At 41.0% G+C, this 18,775-nt stretch overlaps 1 protein-coding gene across 1 annotated transcript in view; it reads right to left on the reverse strand.

Annotated features, from left to right (window-relative positions):
• Positions 1 to 18,775, reverse strand: part of LOC129109628 (mannosyl-oligosaccharide 1,2-alpha-mannosidase IA) — a 173,071-nt gene that overhangs the window by 39,785 nt on the left and 114,511 nt on the right. Inside the window, 1 exon segment of the mRNA XM_054621734.1 lies at positions 18,237 to 18,317. Coding sequence (XP_054477709.1) covers positions 18,237 to 18,317 — 81 coding nt within the window.

The raw sequence follows: 18,775 nt of genomic DNA on the forward strand, positions 1-18,775 counted from the left end.
AAAAAAATCGACTTTGCTTTCCGTCTGAACACACTTAAAGAATTTGTTTGTGAAAAATCTACAACTTCCTGTCGCCAAAGTTTCACATTAATGACAGAATAGTGATTAAAAATAAGGCTACATCTAAAGAAATAAACATCTTAAGCACTTTTCCTTCGTTCTTTCTTCTTTTTTTTGGTATTATTTACACCAGATCTGTTTTGCACGGACAAAATCGAAAGAATAACATAGCTGAGTAAAAGAAGAGGTGTACATGATGACATTCAGTCGCAGCTTGGACAAACATCCACACGTTTCTTTACTGTGTTTGTTGCAAAGTAATCCAATTTCATTGTGAAGCTGTGGGCACCATTTTAAGCATATAATCAACACCTCATGTATGCATTAACACATGCAAAACCAGCAAGGTACAAGGCCTTTTGTTATGTGTAAAAACTTTTAAGAATGAATAAGCAGAACAGCAAAGGCATGTTTCTTAACAGTATCCTGTCTCTTAAATTGAGGCAGAAGTGTGAATGCACAGAGTCCTGAAGCAGCTTCGGGTGAGACACAAATAATGGATTTTTCACTTTCGTCTTTCTTCCCACCCGTATGGTCTTTTTATTGGCTTATGGGTGTGTGTGTGAATGCTTTGTGTATTTCTGCCAGTGTGTATTTAGTCTATAAAGTCTATGTGCATAAATCTGAGCCCTCACACATTCAGGTTGAATTCTTTTGTGTCACATTTGTACCCACAAAGCGTGACGTCTACCACCTGGATACTGTCACCTGGTGATAAAATACTTTCCTGCTAAAAAAAGTGTGTCCTACTTTCCAGAAAAGACCAGTTCTGGTATTTCAGCAGAGTTAATACCTGATCTACACACCTCTCCACTTGGGAACAGGCCCAGAACTGTTAGCTTAAGCCTGCATGCATATTAACCAATATATCAAACTCCTTTTCACCCCCGACAGTCAGAATGCAGTATAATCCTATTTCTAACCTACTCAGAGTGATGGGTTCACTGTGCCCGAGCCACCGGAGAGCATGAATACAAAATCCTTTTTTGTAAAGTCAGCATTCATCTTCACCTGTACATTACCGCGGACAGAAGGAAGCAGAATGTAGCCTGATGTGAATGTCATGCAATACAGCAGCACTTTTTCTAAATGTATGAGGAGGAAGGTTTTTTTAGCCTGGTTTAAAATAGTCTGAACATGGAAAGTAAATGACTGATGCACATTTTTACCTGTGCAGCTACCACTAATATTTTTTGTACAAGGTGTATAACTCCCAGATGGAAAAAAGGCAGGTTATACTGGAAGGCTTCCCAGGGGAAAACGATTAAACAAATGACCTTCATGGGGGAATTAAGACAGCTGTGAAGCAAATAATAAAGACTCTGCAAATGAAAACAAGAAAAGGACAAATGAGGGCTGTATAAACATTAAACAAGCGATTTACACATGAGCACTAAATACTGTTGACATATAAGAGCTGAGCGTGATTAATGTTTGTATTAGTGCATCAATAAGGTATGCAAACGGCAGCAGTCGCAGTAGAATTGACCAAAAAAAGCATTTAATGCACGATGATTCATATAAAAGAAAACACAAACTATGAATAATGACTGAATGGAAAAATGTAAAGCATTAAAATATGACAGCCTAGCAATAAATCATATCTAAGTAAGGGTTGCATTGTTTGATTTTGGTTGAAATTGTGTCAGAGAGGTGTTGATATAGAGGCTGTAGGTTGAATTGTGTTAGTTTGCATTTTGTTGTAATTTGCATACACCCTTCTCCTTCATGGACTAACAGCAGAAACACAGCACATAGCTCAAACTAGGCTTGAATTTAAGATTATTTTTGTTATTTATTAACCTGCCAATTATTTCCTTGATGAATTGATGTAATTGGTCTATATAATAATAAAAAACACTGAAACATGTTCAGGTTATTATCACAAAAGTAGCAAATTGTCACACTTAAACAGATGAACACAAAAAACTTTGTATAAAAAATTATGAATCAATTGTATTAGCTCTACCTTAATACACTGCAACACAGTGTCAGAACAATACAAACTAGATCCTCCCAATTGCAGGACAGTATGGCTCATATGTATACATACTTTTTATACTGATAATAACTCTGCTGGTGTTATTTTTATCTTATTCACACCCGTATGTGCAGCATGTGTAATACCACGAGCCTCAGCTTGTGTGAGTATGTGTAACTGTAAATGTGAAGCTGCAAATTGCCTTAAAAGAACACATGTACGGTCCACTACAGCCCTTCCCTGGAATTATAAAGCACAGCGTGAACATACAGATATTGTATTTCCTGCATGACTAGGCAGGCAGACTGTAAGCCCGGACCGTGGGTTGTGACTGATAGGCGAATGGCTTTCACAACCCCAGCGCTGGCAGTTGCAGGGTTACGGTAGTAAAACACTCAGGATTGATTTTCTTGAGCGTTTGCTTTTCCTAGGGAGGGCTGTTTTGCAATCATTAAAGTGTGATCTGTGCTGGCAAGAAGTAAGTGTGTTCTCTGGCTTCAATCAGACCACCAAGTGACGATACCGACCGTAGAGCAGTAACACCGCCGCTCATGAGCCGTATGACACGAGCTGCATGTCAACAGCAGCAGCAGCGAGCCATCAGTCAACCGATGGCCAAACTCGGCCTCACTAAGACACGAACTGCACCATGGGATTGTGAGTATTAAAAGCAGAGAATCACATCAAATAAATGAATTCACAGTAGGAGCCATAACTCCAACTTCCAAGTGCCTGAGAGCAATCAATCATGGGAAATGGCAATAGAAAAGACTATTCTCTAATCTCATCCCTTCATCCCGATGGACTGCAGCACCGCAGCAGATAACGGAGGTGAAAGAGAAAATACCAATGAGATTCATAGACGCAGATAAAGAAAGAGTTGGGGAGGAACAATATTTCATTTGGATACTGGAAACAGGATTATAATTTATCGTCAACGTACAGATGGAAGCTTTCTTTTGAAGAAAAAAAAGCCCCGGAGAGTATCTGTGTGAATGGTTCTGACTCATGCAGCCATGAGGGACCGTGAACTCAGATTCAAGAAATACTTCCAACAAAAAGGCTCATTGTCAAGACTGAAGTGGAGGACACACGTTTGTCCTTCTCCGTTCATTGGACATCGTGTCTTGATTAGTTGTGTACAGTATGTGATCTTCTATTGCAGAGGTGGAGAAAAGAAAAAAACTCTGTCACCCAAACACTAAGACATATTAACAGCATGTGAACACAGACTCTCCCTCAGGCCCCAAGGGACACTCTGTTTGCGTCCCCCCCCCTTCTTTCCTCAGACGCACAGTGAAGCGTAAATACCTCAGGTGGAGTTTGTGAGCCGACTCCTTTATCCCAGGGCAACCTCACTTTCTGTGCAGCTTAAGAGTTGTACCACTCCAGGAGAACACAAAGGGAGGGGAAGAAAGAGAGAAGCCATGCATTCAACTGGCAGAGACATGGAGTGATGCTACAACCCGAGAAAAAAGAAGATAAAGCCGAGGAGAGAAAATGGTCAGAAATGAAAAGGGAGAAGAGCGGGCGGCTGTGGCGTAGTGGAGAGCAAGGTAGTTTTCCAATCAGAGGGTCAGTGGTTTGATACCCGGCTTCGGCAGTCGATGTGTCCTTGGGCAAGACACTTAACCCCAAGTTGCTCCTGAAGGCTTGCCATCGGTGTGGACTGGATGTGAATGAATGTTAGTTAGAGTCTGATGGTGGCACCTTGCATGGTAGCCTGTCATCAGTGTGTGAATGGGTGAATGATATGTAATATACTACTGATTGTAAGTCGCTTTGGATAAAAGCGTCTGCTAAAATGACTGTAATGTAATGTAAAGTTAAGGGGGGAGAAAATAGACTTTGAGCAAAGACGGCTTAATGTTGCAAGTCATGACCGCAACTTTGGAACAAACTCATTTTTTACACTAGACAGTAGATCATCATTGCATCAGGACACGTCCTTCTGATTGACGGCTGAAGGACATCTCGGCAGCGTCGAGACCGGGCTCCATTACTCGCACAGCGTGCAAAAGGACATGCACTGCTGCCGTAATGATACATTTAAGTCGGGGGAAGGGGCTATTTGTTGGTGAGAAGGAGCGAGGAGCAGTCGGCCTCGGCCCTGACAGCCGTTCATCCTCCCAAATCATCAGCTCCGAGGGGAGTGCTTCCAAATCACTGCTTGCATGACTGCTAAGAGGCCCGGCGCGTTAGCCAGTTGTGTTAAACTAAATATGAAGAAACAGATCAATTTCCGCCTCCGCCCGGGATCAGGATGATGTTTTAATGTTTGTGCGTGTGCATGGGTGTTTCTCTATATGTACCTGTGTATGTGATGATGTGTGCATTGTGGGCGGTGGTGGTTCGATGCGCCACACACAATCCTGCAGTCGTCTTTTGTTGAAGATGTTAAGCCAATAATTTACCTGAGCTGTTACACAGACGTACGAGGTTCCTCCGGGGAACAAGTGAGGATGATAAATAATTGAATTTCCCCAGGCTGCAAATGGGGAGATTTCATTCATTATTTATCATCTAATTGATTACTGCAAGTAGGCTTTCTAACCTGTCCCACAATTAATGTGCTGCTTTTTACGTGCTTAATTAATGGCCACTGCAGCTTCATGAAAAACACACACTCAATTCCATCTGGAATTGAAAAAGCTGCGGCAGTTTGTGCCGTATTTGCTGCGCTGGGGTTGACACGGAGACATTATTCAGCCCAAATGGAATTCAATAAGACAGACTTAGTCCTCTAGACAAAATTGGACAATTTTTCATATTGTTGACATGCTGCATCTGTGGCAATATTGCAGCTCAAGTTTTCCTCTTGACCGAAAAATCCACTTTGAATCAACTTGGCTGTCAACAATCAGCCCCAGATTGTTCTGAGGCTGCGAAATGTGCCGTCTCCTGTTCAGACTCTTCTTTGTGACACTGTGTCGATGTTTTTGGGGTGTGGGACATCATATTCAATGTGCTGCTTCTTTCATATTTGGTGAAGAGTCTTTGTATACAAACAATACATGTGCACACGCAAAGATGTGCAAACTCACACTGGCACACACATTTATCTTTCCAGCTCATGTTTAGAGAGGGCGCCACCCAAACCAATTCCACGGGATGTTGTTTTGAATAAAAAGCTGTTATGGCCAACATTGTCTGAATTCAAAATACCCTCTTGGCAGCATGAACTATGGTGTTTGTTTAGGCTTGCAAAACAAGCGCTATCATTTCAAATTGCCATGTCTCTCGATTTCCATTCAGCTTCGACAAAATAATAGGAAAGACTCCTGGCAAAAAAACTTTAATCCAATGTGTGCTATCCTAATTTCACACTTGATATTATGCTGGCTTCTGCACAACTCATCAATTCACTCTGAATTATGAATATATGAACACACATATCAGAAAATACAATACAATATAAATATAAGTTGTTAGGATACTCATGCCGGTATCGGAAATGCCTCAGATACAGCCTAAAATGCTGGATCCGGCATCGGCGAGTACTTGAGTTGAAGCACCGACCTGACATCAAGTAATCATACTAATTATCAGCCGCTTTACGCTACACAGGATCTGCACAGGAAAAAACAAGGACTGCGTATGAAATTGATGCATGACGTAGCCAATAAGTGACCCGATCGGGCAGGCGCTAGCGAGGAACGTAACTTTAGCCAGAGCTAGCAAAATATCAGCAATATGGGAATGTTTTACATTGGAAAATCGGTCAAACTAGATAATAAAGGAAGTTTTAAAGTATTAGTTTTCTGTGTTTGTTCATGCTTTACAAAGGCTTTAACCTGAGCCAGACCGTACAACAATGACAGCATCAATATTACATCAATACTGGGTTAGTAATACACAGCTGCTATGAAATAATAATAACTAGATATATTTTTTTAACAAACTGGAATCGGAAAAAATGGTACCGAATCATTTCTTATACAAATCAAAGGAGACGAGCAGTGTAGGGTTCAACACATTCAGATGCTGCAGCCTTTACGTTCGCCATTGCTAACAAGAAAGTTTCTTATTTTTTCTATATATTTTACAAAATATGTATTTAAACTACATGATCTGCATGCATCACTAAGTCTTTCAACCACTCCATTAACAGGTCAGCCACCAGTCCCACCACACACACAGACTCTCCATTTCCAGGAAGGCATTGATTTTAGGCAAAGTCACCGGGATCGATACTCTCACTGTTAAAAGCCAGCTCGTTGACCCCTTAAAAATGCTGTAAAGTGTACTGATGCACTAATGGGGCCCCTTTTACGAAATCAAATTCTTGTGTTTTTGAGGCTGGAAAAAAATCCAAAAGCAATGCTTACCTCGGGTGAAAGAGAAACATTTTCTAAGCTGAAAAACTATTTTTTTCTCTACATTTCTTGAGTCAGCTGTCAATCAAAAGAATATATTGAATTCTTGGATTTTGTTCAAATGTCTTCAATTCATTCTTAGAGGCACAAAAAAAAGGCTCTTTCTCTCCTTTAATTGCAAATGGAGAGGAGCAGTGAAGCTTACAAATAAGGCCTTGGGACTGTGAGCTATGCAAAGTCTAAATGAAAAGGCCTGGATGCCACCAGGCTGACATCATTAAGAACAGACTAATGATCCCCTGGATTTGGATTGTTTGGCCTGCTCCTTACTGACTGGCGTGACTTGTGGAAAGAAAAAAGGACACAAATTTCATCAGTTTCTCTGCATGGCTTCTATTGAGGTTTGGGCTCATTTGGGCCTGTGCCAAAGCTCCTCCAGGCGGAGTCCAATTACTCCAGCAAGAATGTTATATACCGCTAAAAAATAAAGACCAATTTAAGGGCTTATACATGGACAAAACTAATGGACTGATTGAGAGAAAGCGGGGACGCATCAGTATGCAGAAAAGTAAAGGCTTTGTGTTTTTCTTGCAGCATAAAAACACTATTCATGTTCTTCTTAATCATGTAATAATCCAGGCAGTCACAGAAACGTATCCTACGAAGCTCGGCGTGGCTGCAGTCCTGGCAAAGAAGCTGCTGGTTTATTTTAGAGTGACAGATTTACTCAGTGAATGAGTTATTATTACAAGACTGTACAAGATAGAAGTATTAAATAGGCGGGATGGCTCTGGTGCAACATTTGAACAAGCTATAAAGCAAGATGTGTGAGCTGCTGGGTACGAGATGTTGTTCTTAGCCGGTGCCTTTTAATTCCATAATAAAACCGAAACGTGTAAGAGTGGAGCGGAGTACAGTTATTCTAACTCTGCACAAATGGGATTATGTGTTTGTACACAGAGCAGAATGAGGGTTTGGGATAGGGAGCTTTCCTTTCACGGTTAAGCCTGCGGCTGGGACTACACAGGCAGGTTACCCTGCGATTATGATGATCCAGTTTGATCTGAGGAAATGAAATTTCTTCCAAGACAATTTTTTATTTCTGCTTTTCAGCAAAAGGACAACAAACAGATACAATGCAAAGGCAGCTGCTGCTCACACACAGGCAGCAGAACACACATACATGAAGGTGATACAAGCACACAGATCCGAGTTCAGGCTTATTTATACTTACTGTACTAATTTATTTTCCCCGACTCCACTGTTAAAGCTATTGTAATTCAGTGTGAAATACCAGGCTTTGTGTAAATGGATTCCTGTTTTCATTTTGCGAAGCAAAAAATTCTTAATTAGCTAACACTTGCAGAAGGCAAACCTCGTGGTATTAAAAGAAACATCAGTGAATTTGACATGAGCGTGAAGTGAAATTAAAAGGAAATGCCTGATCCTGATAACACCAAAATAACTCAATTGATAGTGCATCAACAGCTAGATCGGATATTGCACCTTCTACTCTTTTATTTTAGGTGTTTTAGATCAGTTGCAACCAGCTCTGAACCAAGATAAAACAAGACCAACAGTCTACAGTGCATCCGTGTTATGAAGTGGGGCGGCTGTGGCACATGAGGTAGAGCGGTTGTCCCGTTGGTGGTTCAAACCCCTCTACCGGCAACATGCCGAGGTGTCCTTGAGCAAGACACCTAACCCCAAGTTGCTCCCCGGGCGCTTCATTGCAGCCCACTGCTCCTCTGGGATGGGTTAAATGCAGAGAAATAATTTCCCCATTGTGGGACTAATAAAGGCTTAATTAAGTTGTACTTTAGCACAGCGTTCGGTGGAGCTAACTGCTAATGTCAGCATGCTAACATGCTCCCAAAGACAGCGCTACAATGATTAGCAGGTATAACCATCCTTATTTTTTATCATATTCAAAGTAAGCTACTATATGTTCATGCATCATCTAGAAAATAAATCATCTCCATCTACAACTTTCCCCACCTGCACCGGCTTTACCACATAACTCCCATTTCAAACAGACTTTATTTTTTGATTTTTCTTTGCCTCTCAGCACAGCTTATATAAGAGGCAGCCCAGTGTGATGGGGGACGGGGATTTAGAAAAAGGCAGTGTACCCTTCAACTGGCAGGAGAATATACCCCAGTCATTAAAGCGATCCTCTCCTCTCCCACTCTGATGAATATCAACGCACCGCTGGACCACTGAGGCTCAGATTTATTCAATTGGCTTACCACATATAGTAACTGACTGTACTGTGGGAAAAAGAATAAATCACCTGGCATAAATTTATCTCCACTATAACACAGCCCTGTCCACTGGGACACACGGTCACAGCGGGGAGGATATCATTTCTCTGCTGCAGTGGGTGATAGGAGAGAGATGAGTTGAAGCGGATAAGACACAGTGGGCTTTCATTGGCTGCTGAAGCTCAAACACAGGGGAAGTTAACCATAATCAGACCTGTGCAGAATGAATGCTGAACTGTATTAAATACTTTTAAACAGGCCCTATTATGCTTTTTTTCCAGGTGCATATTTTTATCTCAAGTTACAGTTACAACATCTTTACATGCGTTAATGCTCATAATCCTCCTTGTTTTTCTCATCCTGGCTGTCCTGCAGCACCTCTTCTCACCCTCTCTCTGAAACGCTCGGTTGTAGTGCTTGCTCCTCCCTCCAGAAAGCAAAGTCTTCTCTGATTGGTCAGCCAGCCCGCTCTTTTGTGAAACGTTTCACATTTCAAAAAACTCTTTCTCCTTACTTTTGTTGTTTGAGGGCCAAACTAGCCGGAAGGAGTTTTACGTCACTTCTGTAACATTATGACCTCATAAAGTTACGGAAGTGAAGGAGAGAATTCAATGGAGCCGTTTCAGGCAGCTCAGGAGCTTCTGAGGGGGAGGGTAACTCCTTTTAGGCGTGGACTTCAGGTTTTACACTCTACGGAAATTTTACATGGACAAAAAAATATATAACAGACTAAAGGAGAGGGGAAAAGTGGAAAAGCATAATAGGGCCATTGATTTTGAACAATGTTTTATTTTAAAGAGGATGTTAAAGAGATACCAGAGCATGCCAGAACTGAAACACTTTTGAGGACCTGTTACAGAAATCAGAGACAAAATTGAGGTGGGGATAATGTGAGACGCCATTAAAGTAAACAATGCCTTTCAACTTGGCCAAGATACAAATCTGCACGAAAGAAGAGGCACAAACCAAAAAAATCCAGTACCACCATGCTGATAACAACAGATGAAAAAGAGGTAATTGCACCCAGGTGCTTCTGCAAATAATTTATTCAGATCACATAATGTTTGTGAATCATCTGGACACAGCACAAAGCACACAGTCAATGTAGGATGGCGCAGGTGCATAACATGGCCCTGGCAGCTGACATTTGGTTAATATTGAGGCCAGGGGCGAATAGTGTGACTTCAGCGCAGTTGGAAATGAGGTCAAATTAGGATGGAACATTACCAGAAGGTGTGGCAGGACCTGGCATCAGTCATGACTAAGCAAAATTATATATATATTTTTAAAGCTGAGTGCATCATGTCACAGCACTCTGATGTCCCTGAGCCAGAGGTGCAGAATCCCTATTGAGTTACATAAATGAAATTAGCTTTAAGGTGATGTTGTTCTGGCACAAAGTGAAATGTATTGTAAGAAAAGGCTCAGACATAGCCCATTGTTTAGTGATGTTTTGGTTTCTTATTATATATCATTTGATTTTTATAATGTTTTGTAAATTAAGTTTTTAGACTATATCCATAATTATAACCATAAAATATCATTCACATTCAAATTTGTCAAACATACATTGTATTGGGGACCAACTGAAATGACCACCTGTGTCTAAACTAAGAACAATTGAAAACCAATATCACCTGATGTCCATCTTAAACATCCATAGAAGAGGTGACAACTCCACAATGGTGGGTCTAATGAGGATCTTGTCTCCAAGTCATTGTCCAACACATCCTCAACGGCACACTGTTTGTTTGATCTATCAATATTGATGATTGTACCACGGCAGGTTTGCAGCACAAACAGACATCCTACTGATTCTTATCACCAAAACAGAAGTGCAGTCTCTCAGTGCCACTCCTCCTGCTTCAGTCTAGTCAAGCTTACCGTCTTTAGCAAGTTAGAAAATTTCAAACAAGTAAGGGCAAGAAAAAGAAGCTTGGGTGCACCCAACAAAAATGCAACTTCCCTGCCACACAGGCCTCACCATACACCTTAATGAAAATACAGCCCGGAGGGTCGAATATATATTTGAAATTTCAATATATCAATTTCATAAAATTGAAAAAATGTTTAAAACATGTTGCATTTATCATAATATAAATATATATTATAAAAGATAACACAAATAAATCTCTATATAACCCATTTTGAATTTAGCTGCATCACTGCAAAAAAAGGTCAGGTGACTTGGATATTTTTCTGGAGGTGCTGCAGGAATGAGAGACGCAGAGAGAAAGTTTTTTTTTTTTTTTATTATTCCTGCAAATCATGTTGTGATTGAGACATACTGATCAACATTAGCTGCTTTATGAATATCAAATTATTCTGCACAGTCGTTTTAAGCACCAGAGTAAAGGTCAAATCATTCAGACTAAAGGACAAATATGTCCCAGGGATAATTTATGCAGTAAACACTGCAAACTAACAATGACAACTGAATCTGCCTTGGCACTTAATGATGCTGTGACAGAGAGAAAAAACATCTACAATTTACTGCAATGTGATATGTGTGATATTCATATCGTCTGTGTGTTAGCGCTCTCCTGTGTTATGACCCAAAATAAAACCATATTTGGAGACGGAAATGGGTCATCCAAATTAGAAGGAAAACAACATTGACTAGTGCAAAACACTCTACCCCTCACCCTCCACATTCCCTCACAAAGAAACGTTAAAATGATGGTATTTTCACGACGCCACCGGGACATAAACAAAGATTAAACTTCATGAACTTAAGTAGAGAATAACAAACAAACCTGGAATGTCACATTACTTTACAGCTTAGTAGAAGGGTTTGACTCATGATTGTGTTTTTTTCTTCCAACATTCACAAACAGTTTGTCCCTCACTGAAGACCACCAACCAGTTATAAGCATGAATGTGATCGAACCAGAATATAAATGAGCAGGTAACAAGTGTGTTTGTTTCCTCCCAAAGAACGAGAGCGGAATTTAAATTCTCAGATAACATATGGCTTGTTTTGCGTAGCTGTGTGAAGTTTATTTTTAGAATGAGCGCTTTGACCTTTCTTTGTTGGCTTGACAAGATTTCGCAGGGTAAAAAGGAGGTTCATAATGTGGCTGCTACCAATGATATATATAATAAATATACCTGCTATCCATCTACAGCTCTTTCTCCTTTTCCTCTCTCCTCCCTCTCGTTCATGTTACCTCTCTCATTTCTCTCCCCCTCGTCTCCCTCTCTGGCTTTGCATTCCTCTTTTTTATCCTTGCTTTGTCTTTGCATGCTTTCCCTCTCAGCCTCTTTGCCTCCCTACTCGCTCCTCCTGACTCTCCTCCCCATCTGTCTGTCGTTCCTTTTCTCTGCCTCTCTGCATCTTTCATGGGTAGAAACAGTCTGTCACACATGGGAGACGATGAATTAGAAGGGGAGTTTAAGGGCCCTTCCCAAGAAAAAAATGGTTTTTTTTAAGAAACATATTCCAAAACGTTAGAGTTTCTTGCTTTTCTGCTCTGTGCTGTTTGCTTTAACAGGTTAATGAAGCCTGTTTATGTACAATCTCACTGTTATCCCACAGTAAATAATGCGAAAACAAACTCTTGCTCCATATTCTGTAAATGTCCTGAGATGGAGTCAGTCTCAGGCTGTTTATATGTATGAATAAAACATGTCTGTTATATACAGAGGGTTGGACAGCTGTCTATCATCACCTGCTGTGGGATCCTTCTTCTCTAAACAACAGGTGAACTGCATTTCCAAACTCCATGAGATGGGAGAAGAAAAAATATATATAAAAACAACCAGCAGTCAGAACCTGGAAACCCTTAAAAGACCAATCACAAATTTTGACAAAGTATGTTATAAATCCAGAGTTCCCCCCCCCTGTATTTTCTGTTTTTACCTTCCTCTTCCACATCAATTCGAGGTTTAGAGTCTGGCCCAAGGACGCTTTGACACATGGACACGAGAAGCCGTGGATCTAACCATCAATCTTGCGATTAATGGACGATCCGCTCTACCTGCTGAGCCACAGCTGCCCCGTATTATTCAAGTTGTTGGCTAAATATCAATTTCAATGCCGTGCATGCTGGTACTTTAGATGCCATATTTGTACTATGCAATCAACAAAAAACTGCAGCGTTTGACAAAAAGTTGTTTCTACAGAAATATTAAGCAGAATGGATTGGGGAGATGGTGCCCAACTATAGTTGCATTAGTTTATTCCTGCAGTACTTTGTGACCAAGTTTGTTTGATTTCCATTTGGCTATATTTAAGTATCGTCATACTTGTGTCTGACAATATATATCAGTTAACCGTCTACACTACTCTGAAAGTTCAATACCAACACTTCCATTAATCCTCTTCATGCACCCAAACAGCTAACAGAAGCATTATCAGGAAAACTGAGGAACAATCAAACAGTATTATCATGTTAACAATGCAAACCATGCGTTAAAGCCCAGGCAATGACACATGATTCTTTGGGGGGGGGGCAGAAAGAGGCTCTGACCCCAAAATATCCAAAGACAAAACCTGCACGTTGGGTTATTATATCTCATAAATACAGTCCCGACCGGTTAAAGGATTCTCTGCAGCACCGGGAGAATTCCTTGTTTTATAAGAACTACAAAGCCACACTGTTACGAGCAGCCAGCAGAGTTTATTAGGTCAACTTTTTGCAAGTTTTTAACCAGAACTTTTGACAACAGAACATTATTTAAAAAAAAAATCAATGAGCCTCTTATTGGGCATCATTTTGTGTCTTTTACAGTGGAAATCAAATATAAATCTAATGGAAAATGCTGTTTATTAGAGATAATTATATCTTAATTTAATAGAAAAGTCTACAGTAATTACTTCTGTCTGTGCTATAAAACTTTCAACATCTCCGTCTCCAGAAAAGTAGCCCTGGATTGTCATACTGCTGTGAGTGAATAGCACAGTGTAAAGGGAGATAAATTAGTTTTCTTTGAACCCTTTGTCCCCCCTCCAGGAATACTACTTATGGTATCTTCCACTTCTTTCTCTCTTTTATACTCTCTAACTCTGTCTCTATTCCCCTTCTCTCCATCACCTCGTCATGCACTCTCACATTCGGCTGATGAGCATATGAACACACGTCTTCCTCACTCCCTCCCTCCCCCAACCTCTGTGTCTCTTCATCTCCTCTTTCCTCTCGCTGATGAGCTTACGAACACACGTCTTTCTTCTCCTCCTCCGCCGGCTGCTCTCTCTCTCTCTCTCTCTCTCTCTCTGCTGCTTCAGCTCAGCCCACGGGGCAATTTTCACACAAGGCTGATTGAATTCACCCCCCCCACCCCACTCCCTTTTTTCTTTCTCCCTTTCACTGTTCTCTGTTCTTGCTTAGGGATGGAGATGACACAAGAAGGTCTCACCACCACACACATTTATATGCATATAAATGGTCACTTACAAATGAAACACACGCACACACACACAGGACTGCACGTAGTCATGCAGTTGAGGAATTTAGGTCGAGTTGACATATTGTACAAACATGCATGTACAAACATGCATGTTGGTGGAGGTGAAGAGAGAGGGGCTCATTGAATTTGCAAAAGCACCTGAAAAGACACACTCATGCTGATGTGCACATGGAGACCAATACAGAAATGCACATAAAGTATTTCAAATAGAAGAGAGGCTTCCATGATAAACACACAGCATCCGAAGACGGGGCACCTGTCTGTCGTTATATGACAAATAAAAGTAAAATAAATGTATTATTTTTAATATCAAAATTCAATATTTTTTGTTCTGGCAAAACGGATTTTAGATGTTTGATAGCTCATCCTGCACTCAGGGGATTTTGCAAAAAAAACCCATCTCAACAAATGAGACTCTGGCTAGACACAGCGCTCATAAAGAACTGCACATAGTTTGTAGACGTGTTAGCTAAGAGAGCAATATGAAGAGATGTGTGTGTAGGGAGATGGGAAGAGATGTGTGTTTGGATATCAGTGGGCAAAAACTTTGTGTTCAATCCGAAACTTGGTCGGTTTTCAACTGCCTTTTTGTCACAGCAGCGTGGGCAGAACATGCTGATGACTTTTGCTGGCGGGTGAGCGGGGAGCTACGGGTGCACAGAATATCGGCAAAGTTTCCCTTTCTTCTCTCCGTTGTCCTCCAACTAATCTCACCTCCTCCTGTCCTCTGTAGCTCAGTACTACTCTCATCTCTAAGCCTGCCCATTTGTTGGGGTCCAATCGCATGAAAAGAGTTTGATTTAAATCTCTCTTGTAACTGTACTGAAATGTCCATTTCACTGAAAAAAAGTAAATATATGTATATATGCCAGAATAGTCCCGTTGGGTCTGATAAGCGTTTTTCAAAATTTCCTGACCTTTTTAAACTATTAAACAATTAATCAAAAGACAATTAACAGAGAAATCGGTGAAGAAGCCCTCAGGTAGCGACAAATGGCCATACAGGTGGGCTCATCGCAGAAGGACACTCACATCTAACACCTGCACTGCTGTTATTGCCTCTTCTGTTAGGGCCATTTGGCCCGGCCAGGAGTCTGTGACGGTGAATGATGATAGAGCGTCAAAAGGAGCGGCGGCCAGACTCGATTGAACAAGACGTTTAACTTGGGGGACATAAAGACTAACCATGATCCTCCTGGGGTCCCAAGAAAACACACATATAAATAGTACACACACACACACACACACACACATACACGGTCAAAACAACTGGAGGTTATTAATGGTCAGGTGTTGCTCCAGTTCTGCTCCAAGCACTCCACCAGTAAAACTGCATCCCGCGAGGAGCCATACTCGCTCCTCAGTAATCATTTACAGCGGCACCAGCTGCCCAATGTCCTCTGGTCAAACTGGATCCGCAATCTCGTAATAGTCTCCCAACACTGTATCTCGGTTGATTTAAGTCTCTGCAGCAGCGACAGACCTTCAATCTGTCGGTTTTATCATTCGGATGGAGCAGCAGACTCCCATGGAAAAGATCCTAATTGGGGAGTCGTAGGGGAGAGAGGAGGGGGGGGGGGGTCAGGTTGCTATAAATCTGTCTCTCAGGGACCCTTCGCAGAAATCACACAGCTGAGCCTTGTGATGGATAACTGAGCCGGGGTAAAGGGTATCGATACATCCGTCACAAAGCTGAGACGCTGTGCTCCGTGTCATAAGGAAGATGGAGCGAAATGTACTGTAAATGGTAAGAAAGTCCAAACGCAAAGATGAGGACTACGGTCGTCTGAGCCCAGACTTGGTGAGAAGCAGAGATGATGGAAACCCTAATAACAAACACAATAACGTCTCCAGTGTTGTGAGAGGTAGAATGAATGATGGAGGCTGCTTTTACCCATTTGGTGCATTTCCCTGTTTGCGTGTTTGGTTTGATCTTTTTAGGCTCCAACTCTAAATATATGTTTATATTATACGAGCTAATTTGGTAACTATGTAAACATGTGTGTCATCAGGTGCAGGGATTCCCTAATTCATCACAAAGTGAGTTTAAATAGCGGTGTAATGAGCTTGTGTCCTACTCTGTATATTTTAGCTCTTCCCCAATACATATTTAATGAGAAGCAGCAATCACGGAACAATCCCTGTAATATTACTTTACAAAACCGTCTTCCTTCGTCCTTCTACCTGTTTGTCACCATTTATGACATCAAAAAAACAGCTCCAGTCAGAACCAACAACGCTCTAAATCAGTTCTTTTTCTTTGTGAGCTCTTTGTGGAAACCAAAGAAGCTAATATACACAAAAAGACCTTATGTAATTAAATGTTCTGTCTTTTTCCTGTTAGTTTATAAGGCTTCATGATTACTCTTTTATTTGTTGGCAATAATTTGGTACGCACATAAACTGAACCAAAACTAAAAGGCAACATCATTTCTGCCCATTCTTCCCACTCCTACAAAAAACTACAGGTTAGAAAGCATGCTAAAAGAAGTGAAGGTGTTAAAAGGTAGCTGCGATTTCTTTTCAACAGATTGTCCTCACACAGACTATATGGCACAAATGTCCCTGTGTGACAGCTAGATTAGAGCAAACTGTTTCTTGGCACACACACACACATTCATATTAGAGAATGTCATTATCGGCCCCATATATAGAAACTTCCATGGACAAGTGAATAAAATAGAAGAACATTTTCTGCATGGCATTAATGGCGAGCCAATGTGGGAAAATGGATTCAACAATATATTCTGCTCCAGCAATGTATTCACATTTCCCTCATACAGCATTGTCGGATAATTTAATGCTGTTCTCCCTCCTCAACTCGCTCGGCTTGCAAATCAATGTCCATTAAAGCGACTTGAGTGTTTATATGTCACTGGATCCTCTCGCCATTAATTCAGCTTCTGCACAGATTTTAGCCTCTTGGACTGAGGGCCGTTCAATACATTACAGCTGCAGTGTACGGTGAGCGTACGCTCCGGGAGGCTGCTACAGGCGGATGCTCATTACGGTGACACGTCGACCTCCACAATGCTCTTATAATGAACTGGACTATTTTGTGCTGCATGGTTGTCACAGGCAATTGTTTTTTTTTAAACCTCTATTTATCCAGCCAAGGTTTACAGGGTATTCATACTTCTCTCCCGGCAAGGCCGAGCTTCACGCTCATAAGAGTTTCACAGCTTCACACCTGCTCGCTGTCAATTGTAACCACAGGCTTTTACACTCGGCCGCAGAGCAGCTTCACCTGAGCCGCTGAGGCTTCTTCAAGGACACAATGGTGGTGGTTCTTCAAACTGAGAAGAGCCACTCTCATTCACATTTGTATTCAGAAAGGATTCAACCCAATGACCTTCCGGTTCTGGGCTGTCTTCGCTGGCCTCTGAGTATTATCACATAATTCGATTGATAATTCGACGGTAATCCAATGAAAGAAGATTTGAAGCAATGTTAATTTAGGGCTGATTATTAGGAGCATTTTCAGTTTGAACGTTTTAAGTTGATTTAGAATAATAACCCACGGGATAGTCCTGTAACAGCCCTGTTAATTTAATACAGTTAGCAAACCCTTGCTTTAATACTTTAAATTACTTATATGCCATCCATTTTCTATTTACTGACACTTCTTCTCCCCCACCCATTTTATACATAAATAGAGTAATAAAGTGTTTTTCCCCAATTCTTTATACACATTTCTAATTATTTGCTCTAAATAATTTTGTCAATGTTACTTAACATAGAAACACGATAAACTTCCTGGATAATTTAACTACCAATGAGACACGGCCGCCGTTGCTATGGAGAGGAAGCCTCTTAGAGACCAGAATCAGAGCAGTAGAGTATTTCAACAGCCTCTTTTTGGCAGATGGGGACAAATCGCGGCTAAAATAAACCTAGGAACAAAACAAAATTGTTTTAAAGAGCTGCTTATATTCTCCATTTTCGCAACAGTGTAATATTTTGCTTCCATCCGCCGAGTACGTAACATAATTTATCTTAGCAATGATGTGTTACTTTTTTTGTTTCATTTTAATTCTACCTGGAAAAAAATGAAGGCAGCCGGAAACTGGCTTACGAAAAATTATACAAAATGAACATGCATTTCGAGGCAGGCTGTTCATCATTCAATCTGCAGGGCTGGTTGGGGATAAAGGAAGCAGCAGATCTCACCAGAGTAGAGGGATAACAGACATCTATTAATCTTACCTCCTCTCCTGTCAGGTAGTACGCCGACAGCAAGCCGCCAACGTAACGGATGTTCACCTCAAAGAGGGACGCCTCGCCGTTCTGTTGAACCAAGAGAGAGATCAAATTGTGAAATGTCATTTTTGGCAAAGGCCTCAGTCAGCGGAAAAGCAGCACAGTGGTGTCTATGGAAATGATATAACTATTTACTAATTACTCTGCATAAACAGTTGTGATACCTGAAATGTGAGGTGTTTTTTTGAATAAATGTTTTAAATAACAGGGATAGCTGATGAAAAATATTAGGCATTCATTTCATACTTATTTCTACAAGAACCAGAGGTGCCAAGTGATAGATTACACATTTGATTACATCTGCTGAGAGAACAGAAGAAAAAAAAACCCTTTCTCATAAGAAAAACCTTTGCATGGTGTAGTTCTGATTAAAGGGCTGTTATACTTAAGACATCTGATTTACACAAGGCTCAACAGCTACTCTGGAAAAGTCTGGAAAAGGTTGGTAACCTCAGTCCCACCTACAAAAGGTGCTGATTGGAAAA

The sequence above is a fragment of the Anoplopoma fimbria genome, chromosome 20 (genome assembly GCF_027596085.1).
Source record: "Anoplopoma fimbria isolate UVic2021 breed Golden Eagle Sablefish chromosome 20, Afim_UVic_2022, whole genome shotgun sequence".
Taxonomy (NCBI): domain Eukaryota; kingdom Metazoa; phylum Chordata; class Actinopteri; order Perciformes; family Anoplopomatidae; genus Anoplopoma; species Anoplopoma fimbria.